General features: G+C 34.2%; 1 protein-coding gene and 1 long non-coding RNA gene across 18 annotated transcripts in view; one reads left to right on the top strand and one right to left on the bottom strand.

Annotated features, from left to right (window-relative positions):
* Positions 1 to 27,961, bottom strand: part of LOC149797708 (receptor-type tyrosine-protein phosphatase delta-like) — a 263,521-nt gene that overhangs the window by 39,076 nt on the left and 196,484 nt on the right. Inside the window, exons 1-4 of one of the 11 annotated variants that reach the window (XM_089962637.1) lie at positions 4,431 to 4,516; positions 2,795 to 2,956; positions 1,290 to 1,469; positions 395 to 607 (exon numbers count right to left, since the gene is read on the bottom strand). The exons of 7 other annotated variants lie outside the window; for them this stretch is intronic. In XM_089962637.1, coding sequence (XP_089818763.1) covers positions 395 to 607; positions 1,290 to 1,469; positions 2,795 to 2,956; positions 4,431 to 4,497 — 622 coding nt within the window. In that variant the 5' untranslated portion in view covers positions 4,498 to 4,516. Of the gene's footprint in view, positions 1 to 394; positions 608 to 1,289; positions 1,470 to 2,794; positions 2,957 to 4,048; positions 4,517 to 27,961 lie in introns of those variants that run through there. 3 more of the 11 variants (XM_089962638.1, XM_089962640.1, XM_089962641.1) reach the window with 3 other exon arrangements.
* Positions 4,583 to 19,679, top strand: LOC149797712 (uncharacterized). Of its 7 annotated transcripts, none has more exons than XR_016421865.1 (7): positions 4,583 to 4,866; positions 13,832 to 14,067; positions 14,510 to 14,769; positions 15,165 to 15,273; positions 16,091 to 16,217; positions 17,794 to 17,925; positions 18,669 to 19,679. It is a non-coding gene; the product is annotated as an uncharacterized LOC149797712 (long non-coding RNA). The 7 variants fall into 7 exon arrangements; XR_016421867.1 differs by having other exon boundaries at positions 15,986 to 16,217; XR_016421870.1 differs by having other exon boundaries at positions 15,169 to 15,273; positions 15,986 to 17,925.

Genomic DNA, 27,961 nt, shown 5'->3' with positions numbered 1-27,961 from the left:
CTGTGTCTGAATGGTGCAAAGCAGGATAAACTGAGGAACCAAAAATTGTTCCTTGTCCGACAAGAGAGAGTGGAAAAGGTGAAAACGACGTTACGTATGAGATAATTTATAGAAATATCATGGTTCAGTAATAAAAAGGTTTTTTTTTTCTTTTAGGAGATACAACATGTATTACATGATGCCTTCGCGTCTGAACAAATGACTGTATCACCTTAACCTATATGTTTGTTTCTTTTTATTTTTGTGAAAATGAAAAGAGGCTTCGCAAAGATTTTCAGTGGAAATTTACATGTAGTCTCATTCTCCAGATGGATCTACTGTGTGTTGTGGGTGTAGGGTAATTAATTGTCAGTTTTGCTAGGCATGTACACAGAATACCATTTTCCTGACTCACCTCCATACACTCGGAGATCACATATAGTCGTTCTTGTGGCAGTATCTGTAGTCCTAATTCCTAAATATCGCCCTACTATCTCGGTTGTACATACTACGTGGATTTCTGTATTCAACTGTTCGGTGGTATTTTGTTTGAAGCACGTTTGAGCGATGTCCGAAGATAGATTAAAAGAAGAATTTCCGACGGTAACTTCAAAACCTTGTAAGCCCACTGAAATTCAAATTCAACCTAGTATGTCTAGAATCCATACAGGTATTTGAGAAACAAAAACGAAAAAATTTGTATGGAAGGAACTTTCTGTGAAATTAATGCAGCTGATTCTAAGCATTTATTTTTAGGATACTGTTCATTTTGTCCTTTTCAAAAAAGGATTGCAGAACGTTGCTGCTATAACCCTTTTAGGTGAGAAAAACCATAGTAAAACCTTACTTACAATGTCAATTTTACACATTTTCAAAAGTACGAAAGACAACATAGCATTGAAAGAAACTCAATTATCTAAACTAAATGATCTCTTCTTTGTCGGAAATAAACAAATGTATTCTTCACTCACGAATTTTTAAAAGACGTTCCCATATGAACAGTTCATACTCCTCTATGATTTAGCTTTGATTTAACTAAGGTTATTAAATTCTATCCATATCATTATGATTTCAAAATCAGATATGAAAACATTCTTTCAAATTTAAATGTAATTCTAAAGTCAATTGTGTTTATCACTGTCAAGAATAGATTCTACCTTAATTCATTTTGTTCATAGCAAATCGTGAACCGTATATATTTAATTGTTCCGTTGGTGTGTGAGAAAAGTATTTGTTTTAATAGTCTTTTGAAAAATAAAAGAACTTCGCACATTTCTTCTAGATGTGATTAGCATTATTATAATTATTACCTCCATTGCTCGAATTAATGACGAGTCCAGATATTCTGTACGTAGCATTCAGATCTACTTCCATCCATGCTGTTGACCCAATACAGGTTGCAAGGAGTCCGTCTGTTGCATTCCTTCCGCTGATTGACGTATTGCTACCAAACAATAATTGCTGGACTTGTTTGTTGTATGCAATATCCCCTGTGATAAGACAGATTAACATTGCCAACAATCATATGATTAATATGAAACCACGACCCCCAACCTTTAAAATCTTCCACGTTTAAAATATCCGGATACTTGTAAATATTAGATTGTTTGGAACCAGTGGTGACACGTTCTCTGTCTGAAGGACTGCAGCAGACCTAAGAAAGGGAGCTTGCTTGTGATTCATATTCTTGTATCCTGCTTAGTTACCTCCAATAAGTCCATCAGTTGCATTTCTTCCGTTGATTAACATATTGCTACCATACACAAATTGCTGGACTTGTTTGTTGTATGCAATATCCCCTGTGATAAGACAGGTTAACATTGCCAACAATCATATGATTAATATGAAACCACGACCCCCAACTTTTAAAATCTTCCTTTTTTTAAATATTTGGATATTTGTAAATTTTAAATTGTTTGGAACCAGTGACACGTTCTCTGTCTGAAGGACTGCAGCGGACCTAAGAAAGGGAGCTTATTTGTCATTCATATTCCTGTAACTTGCTTAGTTACCTCCTATTTATTAATATTACTCTCTCTCTCTCTCTCTCTCTCTCTCTCTCTCAAATTAAATATTGCATTATCCATCCTCGGAATTATTATTATTATTATTATTATTATTATTATTATTAAAATAATGAGAGATAAAGTACTATACATAGTTACGGTTTAGTCTTATGCAAGAAAATATATAATTATATCTGTAATAATTTGTTATTCTGTTTGAATCAAACGTTGTTCATAACGGGGAATATATAAGAAACACTGTACGCTCTTAAGGACAGTGCGAAAAGACGCGACTCGCATGAGCGAAAGAGATAATGTTTCATAAAAATGGTTTTTGTGTTTCATATTTCAATACCGATAAATCTATAAAAGGATGACGTACTTGTCCTCGAGATAGTTTTATTGAAGTTGCATACACTAAGAATGGTTATTTAAGCAAACAAGAATGAACCAAAAGAGTATGGATCTAGAAATACTCAACACCGTTTATATAACTAATTTACTTGATGACTAAATAATATACAATACTTTCTTTGAATTGATTCCTTGGAAAATGGTTCACTACACAATACTTAACATCTTATGATTGCTATCAATTAAAACAAAATCATTGTCGAAACTCTAATATAAACGTTAGGATATCAAAGTATATTATGACTATTCCTAAACGTTACACTTCGATTGTCCTTGAATTCAACTCGCATGCAAAAATTATGAACTTTTATCAAAATACAAAAGCACGAGCACATTTGTACCGGTGTTCAAAATAAATGGCGGAGATATGTGAAATATTTACAAACGAAACCTACCATACTGACAACCAGGGCCCATCCAGCCTGCAGCACATCCCCGGGTACATTCCCCCGTAACATACTCACACTGTACATCATCCACACAGTGACACCTGTACATACATCCGGGTCCAAACTGTGGCTGGGTACCCTTGAATCCACCTCTAGGGCAGACCGAATCTGAATAATGAGGTCGATACTAAAAATGGGGATTATAACTTCATTTTATGCCGATAATAATTATTGTGCTAGAGTGAATCTACCGTATAATAAAATAAGCGCGAATGATACGATACACTTAGCCATAAGATGGCATTTTTCATACGTGTCTCGTAATATCATAAATAACGTCAGTTGTGTCTGACATGTGTATTTTTCAGTATTGCCTATTGTAGTAATAAGGAAGACAGATCATAATATATTTCATAGAAAACAAGTGCAAATGCAAAACAAAATAGCACTTGACGTTTTATGGGGGAATAAAATAAAGTATATCCACAAAAGGTTAGACATGGCAATGCCGAACGTTAGACATCAATCATGGATAGGATGAAACTCTTATCCAGTTCTTAACGCATATGAATTGTATAACTGCATAACTGTCCAACTGTCCTTTAAAATTTATATCAATTTTCGCATGAGAGATCTCTTAATCTTCATAAATAAAATGTCATTTTAACTGTAGTGTTCACAGTTTTTGTTTTCATTTTTAATTAATTGAAATTTATTTATAGTGTACCTTAATTATTACACCTTTGAGTTCTAATACTGAACCTTAGAACAAAGGAGATGGATTAGCAGAGAATAACGAGAAATTATCACAAAAGTATTATACTTGTAATTTTGAAAACTGCTTTAATATAAAAGCAATTGAAAATGTGTTAAAGACAAAATAAACGAGGGGTTTGATAAATAAACATGGTGTTTGAAAATGTAATTCTTGCATTGACAATTTAAGGAAAAGATATTCAATTATTTGACCTTCTTGCCTCGGTGTCACGGTACACCGATTCTGTTTGAATCACCGTGCATTTCTTACAATTCAATCACTTATGTTAAATTACAACATAAATATATAATAAAAGGTCTTGTACTAAGAGCACCTGACCTAAAATAATAGCAGCGATTTAAAGATGCACCAATCACGTGTCCTTACATTTAAAGGTAACCGAAAATAATGTCGCACATGTTTTCTATATTTCCTCAATACTACTAATAATTCTACAAATTAAATCTACTAATCCTCAGCACACTAATAACACACACGCTTACCTGAAAAACCCAAGAAAGAAAATATCAGACAAGTAGATACGATGATCTTCATTGCTGTTAAAAAAATTAATTAGTCTATTTTGTATGCTCCAACGTTAACTTGTAGTTCATTCTAGTCGATTAAGTTAAAGTATTCCTCACGTTTCACCTTTACTTTGAAATAGCTTGTGTTCGATTCGCTGTTGTCCAACACATTAATTTTATCACTTCCTTGTCTGTATGTTTATATCATCAGGGCTAAGCAAATCCCATAGCCCGACGTCCCGGTCTAGTTGTTTTTGAAGTCGGGCAAGTAAAATTTTCCAAGTCGCTAGTCCGGGACAAGTGCTTTTAAAAAAAGTCGGGCTAGTCCTTATTTTCGTGCTTTAATCACTATATGTACCTTTATTTGGCCAATCATGCCCTCCGGGCATACTGAATCCTTGATCTACTCCTCTTCGTGTATACATTTACATCCTGTTACCGCTTGACTGGAGTGGGGTTCTGTAGCTCACATCCGTGATGTAGCTTACATCCGTGATAGGAACAAAAGTATCTCGGCTCAGAACCACTTAGGTGGCAGGGTCCAGTTTCGTAAATTGGCCCCTGACAAATTTCTTAACTTAAAGCTATGGTGTGACTTTTTCAGCTATTATTATTTACTATTTATGGATATGGATATATTTGTGAACTAGGTGTTTCGGGCTTGTGTTGTTCTTGAAATTGATGTCAAGCATGTACACCTTCCATAGTTGCTCTGCAGTATGTTGATAGTGAAATACCAATAGTCGGCTAGGAAGAAGAGCTTGCCTCAATTGCAGTAGACACATGGGTTCAAGGCAAGTAGAGTATCTCAAAAATGGCTTGGATGACAACTATTATGAATTGCATCAAACTATTTAGTAGACAATGTTTTTCAAAATTTTCATCCAGGGAAAGGGCGTGCGTTTGCAGTGTGAGTACCACATGCTGTCAAACATGGCCTTCGGATGTGAAAAATGCATGTATAAAATAGGGGTTGGGGTGCATAAACTTCTTCTGCATTGAACTGCCTTTGACTTCTCTGGTCAAGTGAATAATATTCTTATGCTTTGTTTTAATATAGGTATCTAAAAATATGGACCTTTTTGACCTCACTTGCGTATTTGATTTTTTATGAATTTTTATACTAGGTCGCTGATTGCGGCATTAAATTTGTACATAAAAACTGGCCCCTGCCCCCTTAACATCTGCGCTGGGAACCAATAGATATACCTAAAACGCGCCTCGAAGCAATATCGATTCCGGTACTTATGACATTTTTCCTGATTATACCTATATTATTATTGTTATTATTATTATTATTGTTATTGTTCATTACCACATTAAAGTTAAAGATATTATCATTGCCCATTTATTGATATAGCATAACTATCGGGAGCTTGTTATTGATGTAGGCCATTTCATCATACTTAAAGATATCATATTTAACATTTAAGAACATGCCCTTTACTTCTTTACTGATTTTCCTTAATGAAATTGAAATTTTCTGATAAACTTACATCGGCTCAACAGCAATTAGTTCAAAATCTGGGTAAAACTGACAGAAAATATACTAATTACCTGAATGAGAAGTGAATATATAATTTAATTCATACTGACGACAACCTTGTAGATTTATAATGTTTTCATTTCGCATTACTTTTAAATTTACAATGTATTTAATCTTCTCGCTTTTCACAATATAGCAGAATGTCATCATCATCATCATCAACAACAACAAAAACAACAATAACAGCAGCAGCAACAACAACAATAGCAACAACAAAACCCAATATGGCAGTAATTTATTACTTCATGCTGTGTCTTCATGAATATTTTATTTTATTTGTTAATCTCCATATAAATCCTTCATAAGACTGGTGGCTAGGTTGGGATTTATATGAGATAATTTATGTCTCATTTGATCCAATATTGTAATGCTTTCGTTTACTAATTCTGATCTCTGTATGCGTACTGCAGTTTAAAAAAAAATAGTTATAAGTAAAGTGCTTATACTTATATCTCTGAGAAAAGTGATATTTGTCAAAATCTACAAATTACTTGAAGGATTTAATTGGATTCATTTTTTTGGATAAGAGTGCTGAGCGTCTTAAAAGTTGAAGAAATAAAAGCTGTAGATTGGAAGAGAACTAAAGCAAATAATATCATCAGTATAAACAGCAGTATTAGTAATGACTGTATTTCTCATGGACTGACTCGGAATTCTCTCTGTGGGATTCAGTTTCGCGAAATGTTCTTTTCTTATGATTTTCATAGTTTAGTTTTACATTAAAAATTGTGCTAGTTCCAGCTGAAACTGACCCTGTCCCCATACCCTCCTCTTGTAGAACCCACTACTTGTATTTTTATTAGTATTTAGTGCTTCGGTTTAACTTTTCAATCAAAAAGTTCGCAAGTCAAACAAAAATGTTTCTTCTCAGTGGCGTACTAAGGGTTGGTGCGGGGGGGGGGGGTCTGCCCCTGGTGACAACCAGAAAGTGGAGGGGGCTATCGGGAGAGTTGCGATCCCAGTACAAGTTTTCAAACCTTTTGAAAACTTCGCCAAAGTAAACGTTATTTCCAATTTGCTTATGACAGCACTATTTTGTTTAAAAATCTACTTGCAAACATAATATATTTTTTGTGTGTTTACATTTTAAAATTGGGGGGGGGGGGCAAAGGATTATCTGCTCCGGGTGCCAACTACTTTAGGTACGCCCATGTTACGTTTACATTATATAACGAGTAAATTTAAGATCTTATTATTTTGTCCTGAAGATAATTAATAAAATATTATATAATACAAGAAATTGTAAAATAAAATGATGCTGGAAACAGTGCCTGTAATTTTTGTTTTCTAATGAAAGTATTAACAATAAATACTTTTAGCACTGTCCTTTCTAACGGATTAGTCGGTGCATGTGTCCAATTGGAACTATCATTTGCAAAACTTTACATTCAAGAACATACTCACAAAACTATTGGTAACTGTATGTGATACAGAAAGTCAGTGTCATCCATGTTATCAGGGTAATTCATAATATGTGAAAAGATAAGAAGTTCTACATTACATAACGGTGATAAAGCCAAACTTAGAGATGATATTTTATAACTCAGTTATAAAAGTATTATTTTCCTCCTAATTACTTAGAATTTTACTATTAATACTTCATTTGGAGTCTCAAATATTACCTTCCTATTATTGTCTCGTTCATCATCTTAGTACCATAATCTCCTTCTAATGACGCTTTGCCTTTTTCTTAATAATGAATAGCGAAAGCAAATTTGAACAACAAGTCTTCACTTAATCATCTCTCAACATTTAGAATCACAAAGTGTTCGATTGTTGTAGTACCCTGAGATATTGCTACTACGTTATTAAAATAATATAATCTTATCCTATATCATAATATTCCTGCAAGAAATTATTTTGAATTAAACGCTTAATGATTCAAGTGTGTAATGCAATTAAACGCTTCAAGCAAAACTTTCAATGAGTTCTCAAGGCATTATAAGTTTAAGCTTCTTGTTGTTTCCTAACAAATCCTTCTCTTTCTTCCAATTGTTTCAATAATGCATTTAACATTTAGCTTTGTATCACGAGTTGATGTCAAAATAAAAATAAGTATATTACGTTTTTTACACTAACCATCTGACACTAACAACCAGTAAATTTAAGTAAGTACTATTCCTTATTTTAGACGAAATGGTTATCACGAGAGTGTATACAGTGTAACAATCGACCAAAGCCTATTCATTACTGCAAGTTTCCTTACAGTATCTGTGCCTGGAACCAACATTCCTTTTTGAAAGAAAATTGCTAATACATGTAGTAGAGGTCTATATACAGCTATCAGAACAAATGACAAAGGAAAATCAAATATCTTCATTGCCACAGAGAATTTCACAATCGTGTACCGATAACACGTAGAATACGTTCATTAACATCACCGATGATAACATACCCGCTGGGAACCAACACAATTTCAAGTATGAATTACCATGCCAAAGTTAACATCTTTATTAGGACATGTGAAATTGAGTGTGCAGTATAAATCAAGACGTTTCACACTGTTCGTTCTTTTCATGTTGTTTCAATTATTACTTCAAAGATTCCTGGACCTGTGCTATAAAGTACCGTACCACTTTTAGCATCTGTGCTCAGAACCAACTTATACATTTATGTTTATAAATGTCTGAGTAAAATATCTTTTCCTTCCCGCTCATTGGTACAAGTTAAATTATCTTCATGTAAATCGTTTAGTATCCCATGTTCCGTACGTAATATAATCTAACATCTTTATTATTTAGTCATTGCGCAGAAAAGCGTGGTTTCTATGTAAGGTACCTATACACGTATATTTGAAGATATCCATCATTACTCAGAACCACGACATCCGTACTCAAAGATATCCTAACACAATTCCTAATTAGCGACTATTTCATTTACTGAAAACAAATAACTGTAACGACATTTAATAAACTTTGACTTAAGGTAAAGCAACCTCTGCGTCCTCCATGCCATATATCTCCCGCTTGACCATTTCATTAATATTGACAATAGGAAAAGTAACATTTGCGTCCTCCACGCCCTCCATCTCTCATCTATCTTTCTCTCACTCTTTCATTTAAGTACATATGCACTAGAAATGAAATATACACACAAGTTACCTCTTTATATTCAGTACATTTGCTTCCACAAAATTATGTTAGATTCATTGGCTATGAACTCTTCGATATCATCCTGTATACATACACGTACATAAAATGTAAATCTTATTCACAACCGCACGTGACAGTCTACCTGAGTATATTTATTACTTCACGTTTCCTCATATCATTTGCACCTGGAACCAACATTACAAATCATTTGAAATTCTGTGTGCTGTACAAATCAACAAATTTCATACTGTTCGTGCTTTTCATGTTGTTAAGCTTACATCAAAGGGTCATGCCCTGGAGTTATAAAGTACCGTATCAGTTTTTGCATCCGTGCTCAGAGCCAATTTATATATTTCTCTTCATAAAATCCTGAATCATATATATATATATATATATATATATATATATATATATATATATATATCGTTTCTTACACATTTGTACACGTCACATTATCTCCATGTATATTATTTCACATTTCTTCAACTTTAGGTATTGCAATTCAGCAGCTTTATTTCCTCAATCGTTGCTCACAAGACCAGTTTCCTATCTAAGGTATCTAAACTCGCTTCTTTCAAGCGATAAATCTGCCCTCAGAACCAGGATCTTCTTACCACTACCTGCCACATCATCAGTTGATGCCAAAATAAACATGAAATATTTCTTACAATAACCATCTGTTACTAATTACCAGTAAATGTAAGGACTGTTCCTTATTTTAGACAAAATGGTATCACTTGATATATAGTGTAACAATCGACCAAAGTCTGTTCATGAGTACAAGCAAGAACCCTTCACACTGGATCATGCTCATCAACTGGCTTTAAAAAAAAAATCATACCCAACAGTTCAGGTGATGGAGGGGGAAGAGATGTAAACTTTTGGTAATGTGGTAAATGAAGCTTATTGCCTTCTTTCTCCAGATCTGTGTCCCGTGCCTTAGCTATCATTGGAGGCTCGAATTCTCTCAGGTCTGGAGAGGCACTCTGTTGATCTCACTCAGCAATGGTGAAGGAGATTACATTGAAACTGTTAAAAGGCCAAAAGGAGTTCCAGTCACCAGAAGTGGTGATGTGTCTTTTCTACATTTTGGCCCATTGTTTCATCAAATAGCTACAACTTGGCACCTTAAGCCACCATCCCCATTTTTGGATTCAAGTATGGACTTTGGCAGGAACCTGGGCCATTATCTTCTCATCAGTACTCTTGAGGTGTTGGAATTGTCTTGAAAATCTTGTACTTGTTACTCCTCCTGATTGGATGGTCATATTGATATGGGGTTTTCACTGAAAGACTTTATATGATGTCTGGTTGCTACTCCTCCTGAATGGATGGTCATATCGACATAGGGTTTTCACTGAAAGACTTTTTATGATGTCTAGTTGTTACTCGTTCTGAATGGATGGTCATATTGACATAGGGTTTCCACTGAAAGACTTGTTATGCTGTCTAGTTGTTACTTGTCTTGATTGGATGGTCATATTGACATAGGGTTTTCACTGAAAGACTTTTTATGATGTCTAGTTGGTCCTAATATAAAAGCTGCCACTAGGGTGTCCAATATACTGTCACAGCAGTAATCTTGAAAATCTTGTGATTGCTGAGTCATCCTGAACAGAATGTTATATTGACATGGGGTATTTGCCAGAAGATTTCTTATGTTTGTTTGGTCCTGAAAATGAAAGTAACTTTGCCCAGATGCCACCACAAAGGTCACCGTGAAAATATGATTTTTGCCACTCCGCACGTATGAATGGTTGCAGAGGTATCAGCATAGGGGTTTTCACTGGAAGATTTCTTATGGTGTCTAAGCATGTTTTAAATAAAAATGTGTGCTGACCTGATAAGCAATATGGACACTACATTGGCCATCTTGAAATTATCACAGCAATATGGACTCTACATTGGCCATCTTGAAATTATCACTACTTTTCCTATATGGAAAGTCACATCAGGATTGCATTTTCGTCAGAAGACGTCTTATGATGTCTAGCTGATACCAAATGAAAAGTGTGCCAATTTTTATATTGCTACTTTCCCATAATGGGAAGTCACATGGACATGGGATTTTCACCAGAAGATGTTTGATGATGTCTAGCTGATACCAAATGAAAAGTGTGCCAATTTTTATATTGCTACTTTTCCATAATGGAAAGTCACATGGACATGGGATTTTCACCAGAAGACTAAGTATGATGTATGCTGAATGAAAATCATGTCAATCTGACCTTAAATATGACTGCCATAATGAAGATGTTTGAAAATATTGTCACTAATTCTCCTGAATGGATTGTTGGATCAACTTAGTGTTTTCTCAAGTTTTCTAATGGTGTCCATTTTGTCTTAAATGAAAATGGAGCCAGTCTGGCAGCTACAGTGTCTAATCCGAGATGGTTTCAGCACTCTGAATTAAAAAAAAATGGTGTAATCTTGAATTCCAGAAAAGCCTTTTCTGCCAGTAGAACATAATACAGTCCCTTCATTGACTCCTTTTAGTTAAATAAGGGGGGGGGGATCCCTCCCCACTTCCCAATTGGGCAGTTGAAGAATAGACCCTGGTCTAGTCATTGAGAATGGGGATAGAAACAGAAGGACTTGACAGAGATAAACTTCCAGCTGATAGAAATTCATAGTCTTTTAACTTTAATTAATAGCTTTCCATTCCTGATTTGCATTTCAGAGTAACAGTTTTCTAACTTGAAAAGAATCAATTGTCTTTTTTTGAACATTTTCTTACAATACTATTTATTGTCCAAAAGATGTCCTTCTTTTTTTCCCCTCCAAGATATTGTTTTACATGTTTTCATAGGCATCATCATGAATCTTAAGATAGGGTGAGGTGTTTCAGCTTTGCTTTCAGGTATTACTTGTGATAGAGTGGTACCTATACAAATGTATCAACAGCAACTTAGATTGTCCAATTCAGTTCCTCCAAGTCCAAGAGAATACCGGCGGTCCGAATGCCCAGTATATGGAACACACTGGTCATAAATTAGATTATGCCACATTAGAGGAGTTAAAAATGAATGTGTTCTCTCTTATAACAGTAATATTGTACATTGGGTAGCAATTTATATTTACAATAATAAAAATCCCCCACGAATAGTATATTATAAATGTGTTATCCTCATGAAATAAAGTTTATTGTTGTTATTATTATTATTATTATTATTATCATTATTATTATTATTATTATCCATGTGGGATCCATATGCATGATTAATTACGACAAGGTATTAATTCTAGCAAAATATTTACTTTATGGTCAGGTGTTGTCTGGAGTACGTTGGTGGTATTCATTTTATCAAAGAATTCATAATATTGAGATTCATTATAGGAAGTGCTTGCTTATCAATCAGTTCATAGTCAACATGGTTAACTTGGCACAGAGAGTTCCCAACATGTGGTAAACTCTGTACAGAGATTCCACTACATGTGGTAGACTTGGTACCGATTCCCTTACATGTGTTAAATGTGGCACAGAGATTCCCCTATGTGTGGCATACATGTGGTTATTGTTTTTAAATCAAAGGATATCTGGGGAAAATCAAAGCATTCCATAGAACTGATCTGTTCAGTATCACCTTTTGTAAACCAGATTCATGATCAATTCATAATCTTGCAATGCACAGTCATCTCTGCAAGAAATATTTGGAATACAGGTTTTCACTTTCATGATGTTAAGATAATTAACTTCACAATACTTAGTACAATTTTCCATATATATATATATATATATATATATATATATATATATATATATATATATATATATATATATATATATATATATATATATATATGTTAAGAGCATCTTATTGTACCTTGAATATTAATGTTAATTGATTTTTGGAGGAACAGACTATTAGTGAATTAATTTTCAACAGTTACTTGTGAATTTAGATAGAAAAAAAAATTATTCTTGTTAAAATGCCAGCTTATGATTTGATCTGAGTCTGCATCTTGAATTTACATTTTTATTCATGAAATGCTAATGTTTTAAAAATATAAAAATATTTGTGGGTGCTGCATACAGCAATTTTAAACATCCAGATATCATTTAGGAAGCGTTGACAAATGATGAAGACAATACCATGCTAGATGACCTCACTGGTCTTGATTAAAGTTCCTTTTGTCAAGCCATGAAAATATTGTAGTGGTTGTAAAAATACAAATATTCACAGTACCTAGATTCATATAAAATATTATGTTATGTTGTCATGGTAAATTTGACAGGTAAAAAGAGAGCGTTAACTGGTTGAACAGGTCAGAGACGTTCGTGATCATTGTTTGAAAGTAACAAAACATTTGCCGGATTGAGTCCTCTATACATTGTAACGTAAAGTTGTGAAATATAATAAATATGTCTCCTCTTTGTATCTGACAACATCATATTTCAAAGTTTAAATAAAGAATGTGTTATACGCTCCATAAAAATAGACGCCTACTTTAACACCCGATACGTCCTTTATTTCAGCCTACAAGCCTGGAATTGTTGATATTGTTAAGGCCTTCAACCCTCAACAACGTATATTTTCGTACGATGCAGTATATGTTATGTCGCTACGAAGCCTTAACAATGTTGTTGGAATATTTTCTCTGTTGCGCATGTGCGCAATTTTTAAAACTAAAACATCCGGTTTGTATGGGCCATTCAATTTCCCTTTGTTCATGGTATGTATATCTTGAGTATGGCTTCATTCCCAAACTTACGATAGATTTTGATCTTGAATTTATTGTGTTGTCTGTTACTGATTTGTACAATTAAAAATAAATGCTTTGACAAATTACCCTGGAAATGTATCTGGAGAATTGTAAATGTGCAAAGCCTTATTTATAGGAACAGTGTAGCAAAGCTGAATTTTGTTGTTGCAGGTTGCTCCATATTGGTTTAGACAAGATACAATAGCGAGAGCGTTGTGTTTAAGTCAGTTGAGAGCAGGTGTGAATAAAACTCACTTTAATAATGACTTTTTATTTGTTAGTGCCACAATTTTGGAATGGTTTGTGCTTTTTTATAGTGGAAACATTATTTCATGGCGATGCATTAAATGCAAATATTTGTCGTTGAATCCATTTAACACTAGATAAAAATGTTTGTATCTGTTGTTTTTCATTAAGGAAAATGGTGTTCTCGTGGGATCGAAAGCCAGCCAAGAGAAAATATATATCTGTTCAAAACAAGTCAGTTAGGGTAAAGTATGAGAGAATTTCACCAACTTCTAGTGGAGAACAAGACCCAGTGGCCGTAGATGAAACAAGTGGATCTCTTCCAAAGGCAATATCTGCAACTGCGTCCATAGCCTTAAACTCAAGACATGTAGATAAACAATCAGAAGAGGCAGTTTTTGTCTCAGGTAAATTACAGTCTGTCCCTAGTTTAAGATCCTAATGCAGAGTCCTTGCAAAAAGAACATGTTCTTATTTACAAAAATACCTTCCTATAAGATTTGATAGAATGTTTCCTGATATTTACCGTGTTTTTCTTTAATTGACATCTCAGTCATTCAGTACATAATAAATGCTTACCCGACAAATGCCTTTAATTGGCAAATACTTCCAGAAAAGAAAAAAACACTTTTTTGAAAAGCAATAAAATTAGAACAGCCAAAAGAGGCATAATTACAGAAGAATAAAATTACAGTGGTTACAGCCTGAATATACCACAAAAGCAAATTTATTTATAGCATTGTTTCCGTCTCATACATGTGACTGCAACATATGTATCATATGATGTATAATCTACGTTATTTTTCTCATATTAATCAACAACAAATAAAGGGCTTACAAATCTTGCAGATGCCTTAGATGAAACAAAAGTCTCCTACTGAGAGAAGAACAAAAAAAGACTAGAAAATCGGTCAGCTCTTACTGATGAATTGGTTGAAGTTGGCACAGCAGTGTTGTTTACACCACCTCACAGTCAGTGCAATTGTTGTACGCAAAGTCCCGATCAGGTTTTTCGCTGCATGGACTGTGGCACATCAGCCGTGTACTGCAGAGAATGCCTTGACATTTGTCATAGTCTGCCACATCTGCACCTGTTCGAAGTTTTTAATGTAAGCTCTTATTAATCTTTTATGTGTAAGTTTTGTTAGCATCAATTTATATGAATTTGTATGAATTGAAATTGTTGTCTGTATGTTTTACATCTTCAAGATGTTGATATACAGTCCAGGTTATCTTTTTATTAATTACGTTGTTAATCCTTAGATGATCTAGTCAGTTTATGAAAACAGATTTTCACCCTGGGAGTATAACATTGTGCAACATTTGCATATTAATGTCATTTGTTCTTTCTTTTTATTTTCTTTTACATACATTTTTCTTCACTAGTTTTATTAATAGTATTAATTTTATTTACAAAAGATTATTTGTATTGTATAGAGATCAGACACATAAGGGAATATATATTTTTCAAATGAGAAGTAACCTGCATTTTCTTGTTCTTCAGAAAGGTACATTCGTTTGTGTGGACACAGATACACCAGTGTGGAGAAGGCCAGATAACCATGTATGTAAAACCATCTATTGTCAGCAGATTGTAGTAATGGATGAACAGGGTTGGTATACATTTATCTGCTTTAATATATACAAAATTTGAAATTAAAAATGGTCCATTATCATTTTTAAACAGAAATTTACAAACTGCTTCTGAAAAATCACCTAACTGGTTTGAACAAATTTGAGGAAGAAAACCATCCTGGAATGGCTACATTTCAGACTGGTACTTATGATAAGAAATTTGGATCTGATATGTACATCACTACTACATGTGGAAAAAAAATTCAATTCTTCCTGCAAACTGGTCAGCCAAGTTTTAAAAATTTCAAAGGGAACTATCTTATTATTAGGCTTCTTACGTTTGCACAAATGATACTAATCAGCCATTGATAACAAACTTAGAATACATTTTCAGTGTCAATAACCATCTTACTAGTTTCGAGTAATTTGACCAACTGCTCTGACACATTGCAGTATATCTCAGCCATTTTTAGCAGTCTGGGTCACTCTTCATCCTCTTGTTCTTTTGTTTTTGGAGGGGTGTCATTGCCAAAATCTATTTAGAAATCTTTGTTATTTTTTTACATGAAATCATAAAACATGGAAAGTTTCTGATTGGCATATGCAGTGGAAGCAGTGGGATTTGCAAATGGAAGCTATTTCGTTTCTGATTATTGTTATGTAATGACTTTGCTGTTTTCATGTAATGTTGATCAAATGCATTCTTTTGTTACACCTTCATTTTTCCAATAAGCACTTTTCTTTTAACAGGCAGACAGCACAAGCGTATCACTGAATAATGTGGGTGCGAGTCTGCAGCAGTTACAATGATCCGTAGTTATCTCTGACCTTCCTCACCTAAGAATCCCATTTTAGGTTTCCACATAGGACTTCTTGAGTGGATGACAGCGCTGTTGCTGGAGTCTCATGTGTCTACCAAAGGTTTCTATGAAGTTTAAAGACGATATTGTCCGAGCATCATAAAGGATTGGTTGATTCAGAAGTAATGCATTCAGTTCTTGTCTTTTTCATAATTATTCCTTTTTTATGTTTATATTCTTTCTTGAAAACAATTGTTAAATATTTATATATGTAATGGAAAATTATTATTTTAGTGGTTTGTAAATTCGTGTTTTTTATAAAATGAGTTTTGTTGTTTGCAGATTTTGCTTTTTGTTTTTGTGATTTTCAATTTGTGGCATGTAGCAACTGTACATCGACATAAAATTAAGATTTTACCAAATATTCTTACATGTATCCAGTTCACCAAGATTTTATAACCCATGCTTTTTGCCATAATTAGCACACTGGGTTTGTCAAATGTCTGACAGACTTGGTCACATTATCCTGTGAAAGTATTTACACATCATGTGTAAGGATATATAATTGGTGTTCTACATTTCCGAAGTTGTTGTATTCTGCTCATTGGTTCAGTTTCACATAATGTGATTTTTTCAGGTGAGTCTGTTTAAAATAGAAATAACTGAATACCTACATCCAGTTTCTAAAATAAATATTTCTGATAATTTTGATTTTGTTGCATCTTTGTAAATGTCGTTTTGTAATCCACATGCTTTACAATGATACTAATACCCTTTGTCTGTCCGTTTTGGGGGCCCCAGGTGGCCAAATGGTCTAAATCACTCTCCATTACAGATCACTGCAATCTCACCCCTGTCTGCGTGGGTTTGAGTCACTGGCTCAGCAATGTGGGTATGTGAGAAAGCTTGCCAGTAGCTTCCCGTCGGTAGGTAGGTAGTGATACTGGCTGCCATGTATAGCCTATCTGGTACTGAGAAATGGCGTTCAACCCCACAACAACAATAACAACTGTCTGTTTTGTTGATCTACCTGTCAAGATATCTTTTTTTTCTTCGAAAGTGCTAGATGACATTTCACAATACTTAGTATGTTTTGTGATTTTTTCCACAAAGTAAATATCATTTAAAAGAGGGTTCGAGTTTTGCAATCACCCCGTGGGAGAAACGAAAATGTTCGGTCACAAAAATAGGAATTTGATTTGTATTGTTATGTCAATTTTCATGATATTTAGGTATAGATTATGTTATAGCAGGAAGTTGCACCATCTGTGTGACACATATTCCATTCCTTTTTTCCGGGTAATCAGAATATCTTGTTTTACAATGGACAAAGAAGAAATAAATTATATCCATGATAAACAAAATTCTGAAAGTTAGTAGCTATTTCGCAAAGTAGCCAGCATGTATATTTTAACTATCTCAGTTGGTCACATGGCCTTATCTTTTATCAAACAGCTGAAACCAGCTTTTATATGAAGTTTTGTGTTTACAAGATTCAGTTTCATGTGAAGTTGACACATGAAACCAAGAAATATATTTAGATGTTTTCATTTAATGAAATCCTGTTGAAATTTTGTAAGGGAAACATTAGGACAAAAAAATTCCATCTCTACAGGAGATGTCAGTTTACTTATGTGCTATGAGTTATCAGTAATATTTATTATTTAAAAATTGTATGCCCTTCTGTTAGATACATTATAAAGTTGAAAACAAATGAAACTTGTTATTTATATTCTTGTTTTTTTGCTTATTTTCCAGTTTAAAGATGTTTATAAAATTTTAATGAATGAATGCCTGGTGCAGTATCGAAATATTAGGTACAGGATCAGTCACCCCATACATCTTTGTGAAGAAATTGATTCTGGAACCCAGTGCCCAGAATGCTTTGAGGTAACAGCTGCTTTAAGAAGCCAATGGATGCATGCATATCTATCTATCTATCTATCTATCTATCTATCTATCTATATATATATATATATATATATATATATATATATATATATACAGACACACACATACACACACATTTTCTCAAATTGTGAAAACCCAATGTATATATGCATGAAGTCAGTACATGCTAGCCTCTATTGGAACAGTTTCAGGGTCATGAATTTCAACCCATTGATTCTTACCCTCCTGGAAATGGCTACTGGGTCATTACTTCATACCATTGATTGAAACTATACTTAATAGACACTTATGTAAAGAACGGCAACGTAATAGCCAGAGGCAGAAAATGGCAAGACGGCTTTCCGCGGATCTACATTATTTATTTATTTATGAAAAATGCTCTCAAAAATGTTTCAATGAATTTGAGACGTTCAATATGAGTAATAATTTCATGTGCAATTTTATAAAATGTACAATACTACCTTTAAATTTTTTCATGGTAAACAGTCAGGTAAAGAACTGACACGTACTTTTAAAATAAAACAACAGCAATAAAAAGCACGGTAGAAGAAAAATGAAATCTTGTCTCAGGCAACCAATAAAATAACAGCATGCATTTTAGTCATTGTTTTTTCATTAACATAATTATATTTTTTTATTTATTTTTCTGAAATACAGTACTCGAAATGAAAATGACGGTATAGAGAAGATGATTTCACGAGATTCTATCAACTATTTTACAGGCTGAACTAGATAACGCCGCTAAAGTGTGGAACACGCACCGCATTCGAAGTACTCGGACTACAGGACTACCTTGCGACAAGCCCGTATTACTGTACACATTGCCACATCTCTATTGATTCGATAATTTAATCTGCCAGGTAGACAATTTAGATACCGAAGTCTGTGAGGAAGAATGTCAAGCAAAGAATGACTTGCCTTGTGACGAGGATTTATACAAGTTGTGCCTGATTCTGATGGACGAGAATGACTGGAACCAGCCAGTAGATCCGTATGAAGCAGTAAATTTGTACCAGGAACTGACAGCATGTATAAAAAAAAAAAACACTCTATAAGAACAACATCACTTATCAAATAAATTATTTGCGAACAAAAAACGTTATTCAGCTTTGTATATCACTCGTTTTGAGCAAAAATATAATGGACTTTATTGTACAAAGATGCACAAAAGATCTTTTTATGTAATTACGGTCCTTGAAAGATGTAATTAAGATAAATTTACAGCATATTTCCGTAACAAACTTAATGTTAGACAAATTGTAGATCCACAATGAATCGCGCAACCCTAGTGTCCGTCGCCATTTCTAATTAACCGGGTTTCATCAGCTGATAATCGGTAGTTCCATCGATATCGAAAAACCAATAAGTTGCAGCTTTCTTTCGTTGGAAACCTTACTTTGGATATTTTTGTCTTGTTGTTCTAACGTATGTGTATTTGTTATTTGTCTGTCACATGTGAATAGATCATGTGACTATTGTCACGGTTCATACAACACTCCGAATTACAACATGGATAGAATGAGTCGGTGTGATATCAAGCACACAGGATAAGCAGTGTCTCCCTATGCAGTTAATACAGTGTTAAATAGATCTTGACATGGCGTGATAAGATCGCTGATTAAAACTTCCTTGATGCATATATAAATGATCATGACACAACGGCATATTTCCCCTCTACGAATGTTGTATTCATGCGTAATATTCTTCTCACACATGGGGCCAGGTTTACTCAGTAGTGTAATCCAGGGCCTAACTCGTGAGTAAAGTCTCAAATTTGAATCTGGCCTTGGCCAGCCTAGGTCGGCTACTGCAAAACTCGTAGGCAGACAGTTTTAATTTCGAACATAAAGTGGGCTAGCCAACTTAAATCAAGTTGTTTACTTATTCCTTATTCCCGATTCAAATATGTTCACATACATTTGAATACTTATTCGTTATTCACACCGAGTTTTCATATATTCACTATTCTCAATTCAGTATGTAATTGGTTACCGCTTAGTTAATGCAGATGAAAGATCTTTAGGGCATGCATTGGAGTAATCCTAACCTGATTGGAGAAATGCGAGTGCTATATAAAACTGAATATAGACGGATCAGGGACTATATATGTAGGAATGGTTTATTGATAGGAAAACGTGTTTAGTAATCTGATACAGGATTAATTAGTTGTGTTAGGCTTTTGGGTCCTGTCTTGTGATTCATGGTGTGGTGCATTAGTATTCGGGTTCGAAAAGCTTACTAATGACTCAAGTAAAAGGGAAATCACAAAAAACAAACATACAATTGTGAAATTGGAGATTTCTCTTCTCCTGTCCTTAGAGGAGAATTATGTGGAGTATTTACAAGTTTAAGAAGCCTTCAGTTGACTTGGAATATTGTCTTTAAGTCCTTGGAACTGGGGAACTTAGCATATTTGTAACCGATTTCCAGAAATTGGGGTTACATGAAGGGGACTGGAGGGCGGGTAAAGCACATGCCGCAAGAAGATTATAACTTACTTATACAGTTTGGTCGTTAGTTATCACCTTTAAAGAGATTTGACAAGGACGAAAAAGTCCTGAGGAATTTCGCTGAGCCGAGAAATCAGCTAGATGACAGAGGTCTCGTACGACACATGTCGTAAGAAGATTATAACATAGTCCCTTCTTTGACATTTTATCTCTAAGGGATAGAGGTCCATCCACGAAAAATGTCCTAACGAATTTTGTCGATGGGAAATAGCGAAATAACGGACGTCCTATTGGTACCTGGTATTATCCACCACCCCACCTCCGAAAACCCCCCAACAAAAACAACAACAACACGCTAATGTTAATAGATTGTATCGATAGTATGTACCAATTGAACACCTGCTAAGAGGATGTTGATTTAAACGTCTCTTGCATAGTATCTAAATAGGTACACCTTCTAACAGTAGAAAAAGTTTTTTTTAAAAATTCTTTAAGGCGATTTCGAGAAATCTACAGCTACATCGGGGTTTCGTAAGACACATGCCGTAAGAACAATACATCTTTATACAGTTTTGACATGGAACCTTCTTTGATATTTTATAGAGTCAACTCTCGAAGGAAGTCCTGACGAATTTCTAATATAGGAAACCGCGATATAAGGGCGTTCGATGTGTACCGGGTATGAAAAACACGCAATGAATAATAGACTGACTCAAGAGTGTGAACTAATTGAACCTCTAATTAGAGGTTTTTTTTTTTTTGCTCGACTGTTGGACAATATCTGATCTATAGGGGGATTGAGTCCTTCCACGAAAGAAGTCGTGAAGGAAGAATTTCGTCGAGAGGAAACAGGGAAATAAGGGACGCCAGATGGGTACCGGGTATGAAAAACCAAATGTTAATATATTGTATCCATAGTTTGTACTAATTGACCCCTTACTTAGAGGATTCTAATTTCAACGCCTCTCGTACAGTATCTAAATCGGTCCCCGTTATAACAGCATGAAAAGGTTGAAGAAAATTCGCCGAGCTGATTTCGAGAAATTCGCTGCTAGAGAAAGGAGGTCGAGTACAAAATATCCCGTGTACAGTTGGACCATTACGTTCCCTCTTTAGAGTTTTGATATGGATCCTTCTTTAATATTTTATCTCTAGGGGATAGAGTGCATCCACAAATAAAGCCCTGACGAATTTCGTCGTGTGGTAAGAGCGAAACAAGAGGTGTCAGACGGGTACCGGGTGTGAAAAACACTCAAATATTCATAGATTGTATTAATAGCTTGCACTAATGGAACTCCGCTTAGAGGATTTTGATTTAAACGCCTCTTAAACACTATCTAGCTAGGGACCCGTTTTAACCCCAGGAAAATACAGATAGAGTTGGTCGAGCTAAATTTGAGAAATTCGTGACTAGATAATGGAGATCGAGAACAGCACATGCCGTAAGATTATATCTTACTTTACATTTGGGACACTACGTCACCTTTTCATTGAGTTTTGACATAGACACTTCTTTAACATTTTATATCTTGGGGATAGAGATCACCCACAAAGGAAGTCCTGATGAATTTCGTCGAGAGGAACATGGAAATAAGTGGAGTCCTATGGGTACTGGGTATGAAGAAAACCTCAATTCTTAATATATTTGTATCACTTGTTTGTACTAATTGAGTTTCTACGTCGAGCATTTTGAGAAATTCGCGGCTAGATGAAGGAGGTCGGGAACAACACATACCGTAAGATGATTATATATTATGAACACAGTTGGGTCATTACGTCCCCTCTTGACATGGACCCTTCTATAATTCTATCTCTAGGGGATAGAGTACATCTATGAACGAAGTCCTGACGAATTCGTTGAGGGGAGTCAGCGATATAAGGTGAAGTAGGCTATACGAACCGTGTATGAAAAATCACAAAAGTTAATTGATTGTATCAATAGTTTAACAATTGTACTCCATTTAGAGGATTTTGATTTCAACGTCTCTTGTACAGTATCTAAATCGGGACCCGGTCTAATAGTATGAAACGTTTGAAGAAAAGTCGTCGAGCTGATTTCGAGATTTCGTTGCTAGAGACAGGAGTTCGAGTGATATGTTGTCTCTAGAGGATAAAGTCCACCAAAGTGATCTGTGATCTGCTCGACTTCCTTTATTTAGTCGCAAGTTTCTCGAAATCGACTCAACAAATTTTCTTTAAACTTTTCCTGCTGTTAGAAAGGGGTCTTGTTTCGAAACAGTCTAAGAGGCGTTGAAATCAAAATCCTCTAAGCAAGGTCCCCATGAGTACAAACTATTGATACAGTTTATTAACATTTGCGTGTTTTTTCATACCCGTTATCCCCTAAGGCGCCCCTTATTTTGCTGTTTACGCCACAAGAAGGGTATATATTAAGAAAGGTAGGGACTAAATTCTGAGTACTGACTTAATGTTAACTCAGATGTAAATATTAATCACCTAAATTTTCTGATAGTTACAAATAGACTTGGTACCTCTTTATGTCTTTAAATGTGACCTCTGCTTTATGTTGGTGAAATAAATTATGTAAGATGGATATGTTTTGTTTCCTTTTTGTTTCCATCAGTGGTATACAAGGTGTTCAGACATCTAATGCAAAATGTTTCTTTTTCTTTCATTTGTTCAGTGATCCAATAAAGGCAGTGGGCAATTCCAGAAGGATTACATCATCAAAGGTAAAGGGAAATGCTGCGTTACCAGATTACAATAGGTTTTCTGGGTAAGTTAATCAGAATGACGAATGTTGTTGACGTTGTTGTTGTAGGGTTTAACGCCATTGTTCAGCACACAATATGCTATACATGGCGGCCAGTATTAATGGTGGAGGAAGAACCCAGAAAATCCCCGAAAAGAACCTCCAACCCTCGAGAAGCTACTGGCAAACGTTCTCACATACCCACATTGGCCGAATCCGAGACTCGAACCCACGTAGACAGAGGTGAGATGGCAGTGATCCGTAACGGAGAGTGCTTTAGACCACTCGGCCACTCGGGGCTCCTGACGAATGTTGATTTGGATGTTAATATTTTTGTTTCTTGAGCACACTGGATACTGCACACTTTCACTGCAATCATTCCAGTTCAATTGTATGGATAACACTCCAATTTCATGTATTTGAATGCAGTTAAAGAAAGTTTTGATCTGAATTTAGATTATGCAAGTTAGAGGCATCATTTGTCTCAATAGCAATGTAATGAGCATTGTTGACAGCACTTTGACTTCGTTTACTTTGTTAACATCAATTTTTATAGTTTAAGCTGCTGAAAAAAATTAGTTCAGTTTATCAGTGTTCAATGTTGCTTCATTTCAAGGTATATATTTATGAGATACTTTTTGTCTCTGTATTATATAATCAAATAATTAAACTAACATATGAACAATGTACTACATTTCGCAGCATTTTAGAGAGAAAATTGTGGTGGTTCTAATAAATGGATGATTTATTTTGAACTTATACATTATTGTTATTGCAGAGGCTTCATTGTCTATCAATATTACTATAAATTAGTGCTACTTGCCTTTTAATAATAACTGTATATATTGGACACAATAAAATAATTTCTTTTTCATGTACTTGAACTTGTGAAACTTTTTTACACCTAGGTCATATGTTCCAAGACTTAAAAAATGAAATAAATTTGTGTTTAATTTGTACCCCTATGTTGCATTAAAATTGATAAACAAAACGCTTTATTTGATAATAAAATGAAAGAAATTAACATTGTATTGTTATCAATTAACATTGTATTGTTATCACTTAATCCTTTCTTTTTTCCATCATGAGCATTAAAGAAAATGTATCCACAAACTCCATATATGCAGCATAGACATCTATATTGTAGCATGTTTCACTTACATCATATTACACAAGACACAATGTTTACTGACATGAACATAGAGAAACAAATCATCTTTGGTTGTACTCAGAGGTTTGAATGTCTTATCTGATTGAAAACTGGATCCAACAAAGTCACAAACGAGAGTGAAAAAGTTGAATGATTGCTTGAAGGTATGTGCCATTCACACATGACACAGTGTTATGTGCAAAATAACCAAGATTGTATTATATCGAGTTCCTGCCTCGCTTGGCGCTCAGCATTAAGAGGTTAGTGTTAGGACTGGTCGGCCTGGTGTCAGGATAATGTGACTGGGTGGGACATCATGCTACATGTCTGCGGCATGATGCCCCAGTGCTAGACATCACTATAAACTGCCACATTGCAGACATCGTAGCGATATGACTGAAAAATTGTTAAAGCTACGTATAAAAAAAAATTCAAATCAAATCAAATTCAAATTATATCCAGTTCAATTATATGACAGTATCTTGCAAATAAAAATCATTATTTGTCATTTTGCCAGCAGGATATTGATGACAAAGGTTATATTTTTATTGCACAGTAAGCTGACCTTGGAAGCCAACTTTGGATACTTTTAAGCCGATTATTATTTAAAGAATATCAATAAAAAGGTTATTTTTTTCAAAGCAAGCCGACTTTTGATTCTTTTAAGTGTGCTGATTATATATATATATATATATATATATATATATATATATATATATATATATATATATAACACACACAAAGTCGGCCCACATTGGGAAACTACTTTGCTTCTATTTGGCCAGTTTTCACGGAATTTTGGAAATAAATTGAAATAATGAAACAGTTTTTAAAGTGACATAATATAGTACTTCATGCATGGACATCAATGATCCAGGGTCACCTAGATGATTTTGAGAAAATAAAATCTTTGATGAATTCATGAAGGCCAGAAGAGGGATGATTGTGCAGACAATATGATCATTAACATGGATGAAATTCCATTGTGGTTTGATCTCATTCCTGGATGGACTGTCAATAAGACGGTGGTTGAAAGTGTGAGAATTAGCATGACTGGTGCAGATCTTAAATAAAATGACTTTAGTCCATGCAGTTTCCGCTTAAGGAGATGTGTTGCGTCCAACAATACATTTTCACTGTATGACAAAACTAAAAAGATATTCATGCACTGAAGGAATGGATCATATATGTGCAGGAGAAGGGTTTGGTTATTGAGATGATGCTGCAATGGATTAAACAAAAGTACACAGTTTTATATTTTTTAAAATAAAAATTTAAGTTGGAGTGCATTTTGCAACATGTAATTTTCAAATGATTTAAAAAGTGCCCACAACTTAAGACTGGAAAAGAAACTATGTGTCCCAGAACATACAGTGCACAAAAATGTACATTCAGAATTAATTTATGGTATCTAAACATATACGGTAAATATGGTAGATATAAGTATTTATGAATAACAAACTGTTGATTGAGCTGCATAGCTAAATGTAAGTGAAACTGCCATAATGCTTCCATGCTCTTACGTACAAATATTAATACTATTGCCACTGTATGAATTGTTTGCTAGTCATTTAAAGAGTGATATATTTATTTCATGATCTTTATATTATTATTTGGCAGCATAAAATTGATTTTTCAACTTTGATGCAGTTCACTAAGCTCTATAACTGTTACAGATTTCACCAAAATGTTTCCAAAAGTGAAGAAAAAAAGTTGCTGCAATTATACAGCAGAAAAAAAATGTTTTTCCTTTTCTTGATGAGATCCACACTAAAATCTTTTAACATAACAATTCCTAATTGTAACGATTCGTCTGAAATGTTAATTGCCTTAACTTTTTTATATCTTATGATATTTTTAAAAGGAAAACTATTCTGGAATGATTTGGAAAAAATCTTTTAAATTGATTCATTCCTTCATAGAAATTCAGAAAAAAAAGAAATTCATTTTCTGTTTGCTAAATAAAATAATTCTTACTTCGTTCACATTATTTTCACCTGTCCATTCCTCCTTTCTGGGAAATACATATAAAATCTATGTTATGGTTTTAACCAAGACAAGTAAATCGCAGTCAAGGGGTTACATTGGGGAGTCCAAACCCCAACGTATATTATTTATCTCACCCAATATTTTCCTTTAAAGCAAAAAGAACTCTTCACTAGTGTAATATAGTTCATATGCAAATGTTTACATGTTGCTCATTAATACAAATATGTTAATGAAGGCTGTGGTGTGACCATTGCATCCCAGTTACACAGGTTATTAGCACGAGCAAAGAAAAATAACATAAAACGTCACATAGTAATCAGGTATTATCACATTTAATATATGGATGTTATGTGAAATTGACAATAAATAATTAATATTTATTACAAGAAACTTTCATTTTCATCAGTTTCAATTTTGAAAAGTTATATTGTAAATAATGAAACGATACTGACTACTCAGCTCTACTGTGGTTATACTTAGTACAAGCTGTCACGAAGAGTAACATCTTGCTTTAGATTATTCATTGGTAATTATAGATCTGTGTCACTATCGTATTTAACTCTCCTTTTCTTTGTAGGAGGTGAAAACTTTTGTGACATACTTATGTTGTCCTTAGTATTAATTGTAAAATTACCCCTTTGTATAAAAGACCCTCCAGATATGGATCCTAGCGGATAAACATGTGCTAAAACTTTCAAGTTCACGGATTCTTTGAAAATGTATTCTTCTGCCTTGGAAATATTGCAAGTGATACAGTGAAAGTTGCTTTTGGATTAATGATTCCTTCTGGTTGCTAAGTGCATTATTTGTCATTAAATATTGTAGGTTTATCTTTTACATCAAGTGATGAATGTCATTCTCATGATTGAGAAGAACATGGTTATGCTCCACTGAAATCCATGTACCTGCTACAGATTGCAGATTTACACAGAGAATGCAACCTCTACACAAGCAGAATTCGTCAGTCTTCAACAGCACAAATTATCAAGAATCACCAATTATTAGTAAACATATTATTTGTATTGCTATTTCAATATACAGTAATACTGAAACGGATGTACATTTCTGACCACACTTTCTGCTGTTTCAATGATTTTACTCTTAAAAAGCAGTACTGGTTTACTCATGTTAAAATTTTGCTCTGTTGCAAGAGCAATTAATAGAGCTCCACTTTTCATTATTGTTTACCTTTCTTGCTTAGCAAAGGCATCTGCTCCAATTGTATTTTACACGATTGTGTTATTGAGTAATGGTTAAGATGTTGCTTATTATTTCAGCTTGGTAAAAAATGTAAGGGAAATGTAAAAAGCATATTACAGATTGCTGCTTATTGCTGATTAAACTTAAATGATGGCAGCCAGATTAATTGCTATTCCATTAAAACATACATGGGACCCAGGAAGGCACTTTCAAAGTGGGATACTCACCCATTGATGCAGTATAGAATCTTCTTATCATTTAAATATGAAATCCGTGAAATCAATGTACACATATTTATTTTAAACTGCCTTCCCTGAGTACTATGTATGTTCAAATGGAACAGCCCTAAAAGCAAAGCTTAAAAATATGGAACATGTAGTTAATAAGCTAAAATTGAATGAATCTTGTGGGGGGGAGCTCCACTATTTAAATAATTAGATTATCATGTGTGCATGCTTTATGTCTTGAACTTGTGTCAGTAATTGGCTTAAAGCACTAAATATGTATATATGT

Source organism: Sinohyriopsis cumingii, chromosome 6 (assembly GCF_028554795.1).
Source record: "Sinohyriopsis cumingii isolate HCF-2022 chromosome 6, ASM2855479v2, whole genome shotgun sequence".
NCBI classification, from domain to species: domain Eukaryota; kingdom Metazoa; phylum Mollusca; class Bivalvia; order Unionida; family Unionidae; genus Sinohyriopsis; species Sinohyriopsis cumingii.
Note: the sequence above shows the minus strand (reverse complement) of the source record. Positions and strands in the feature narration are given on the sequence as shown.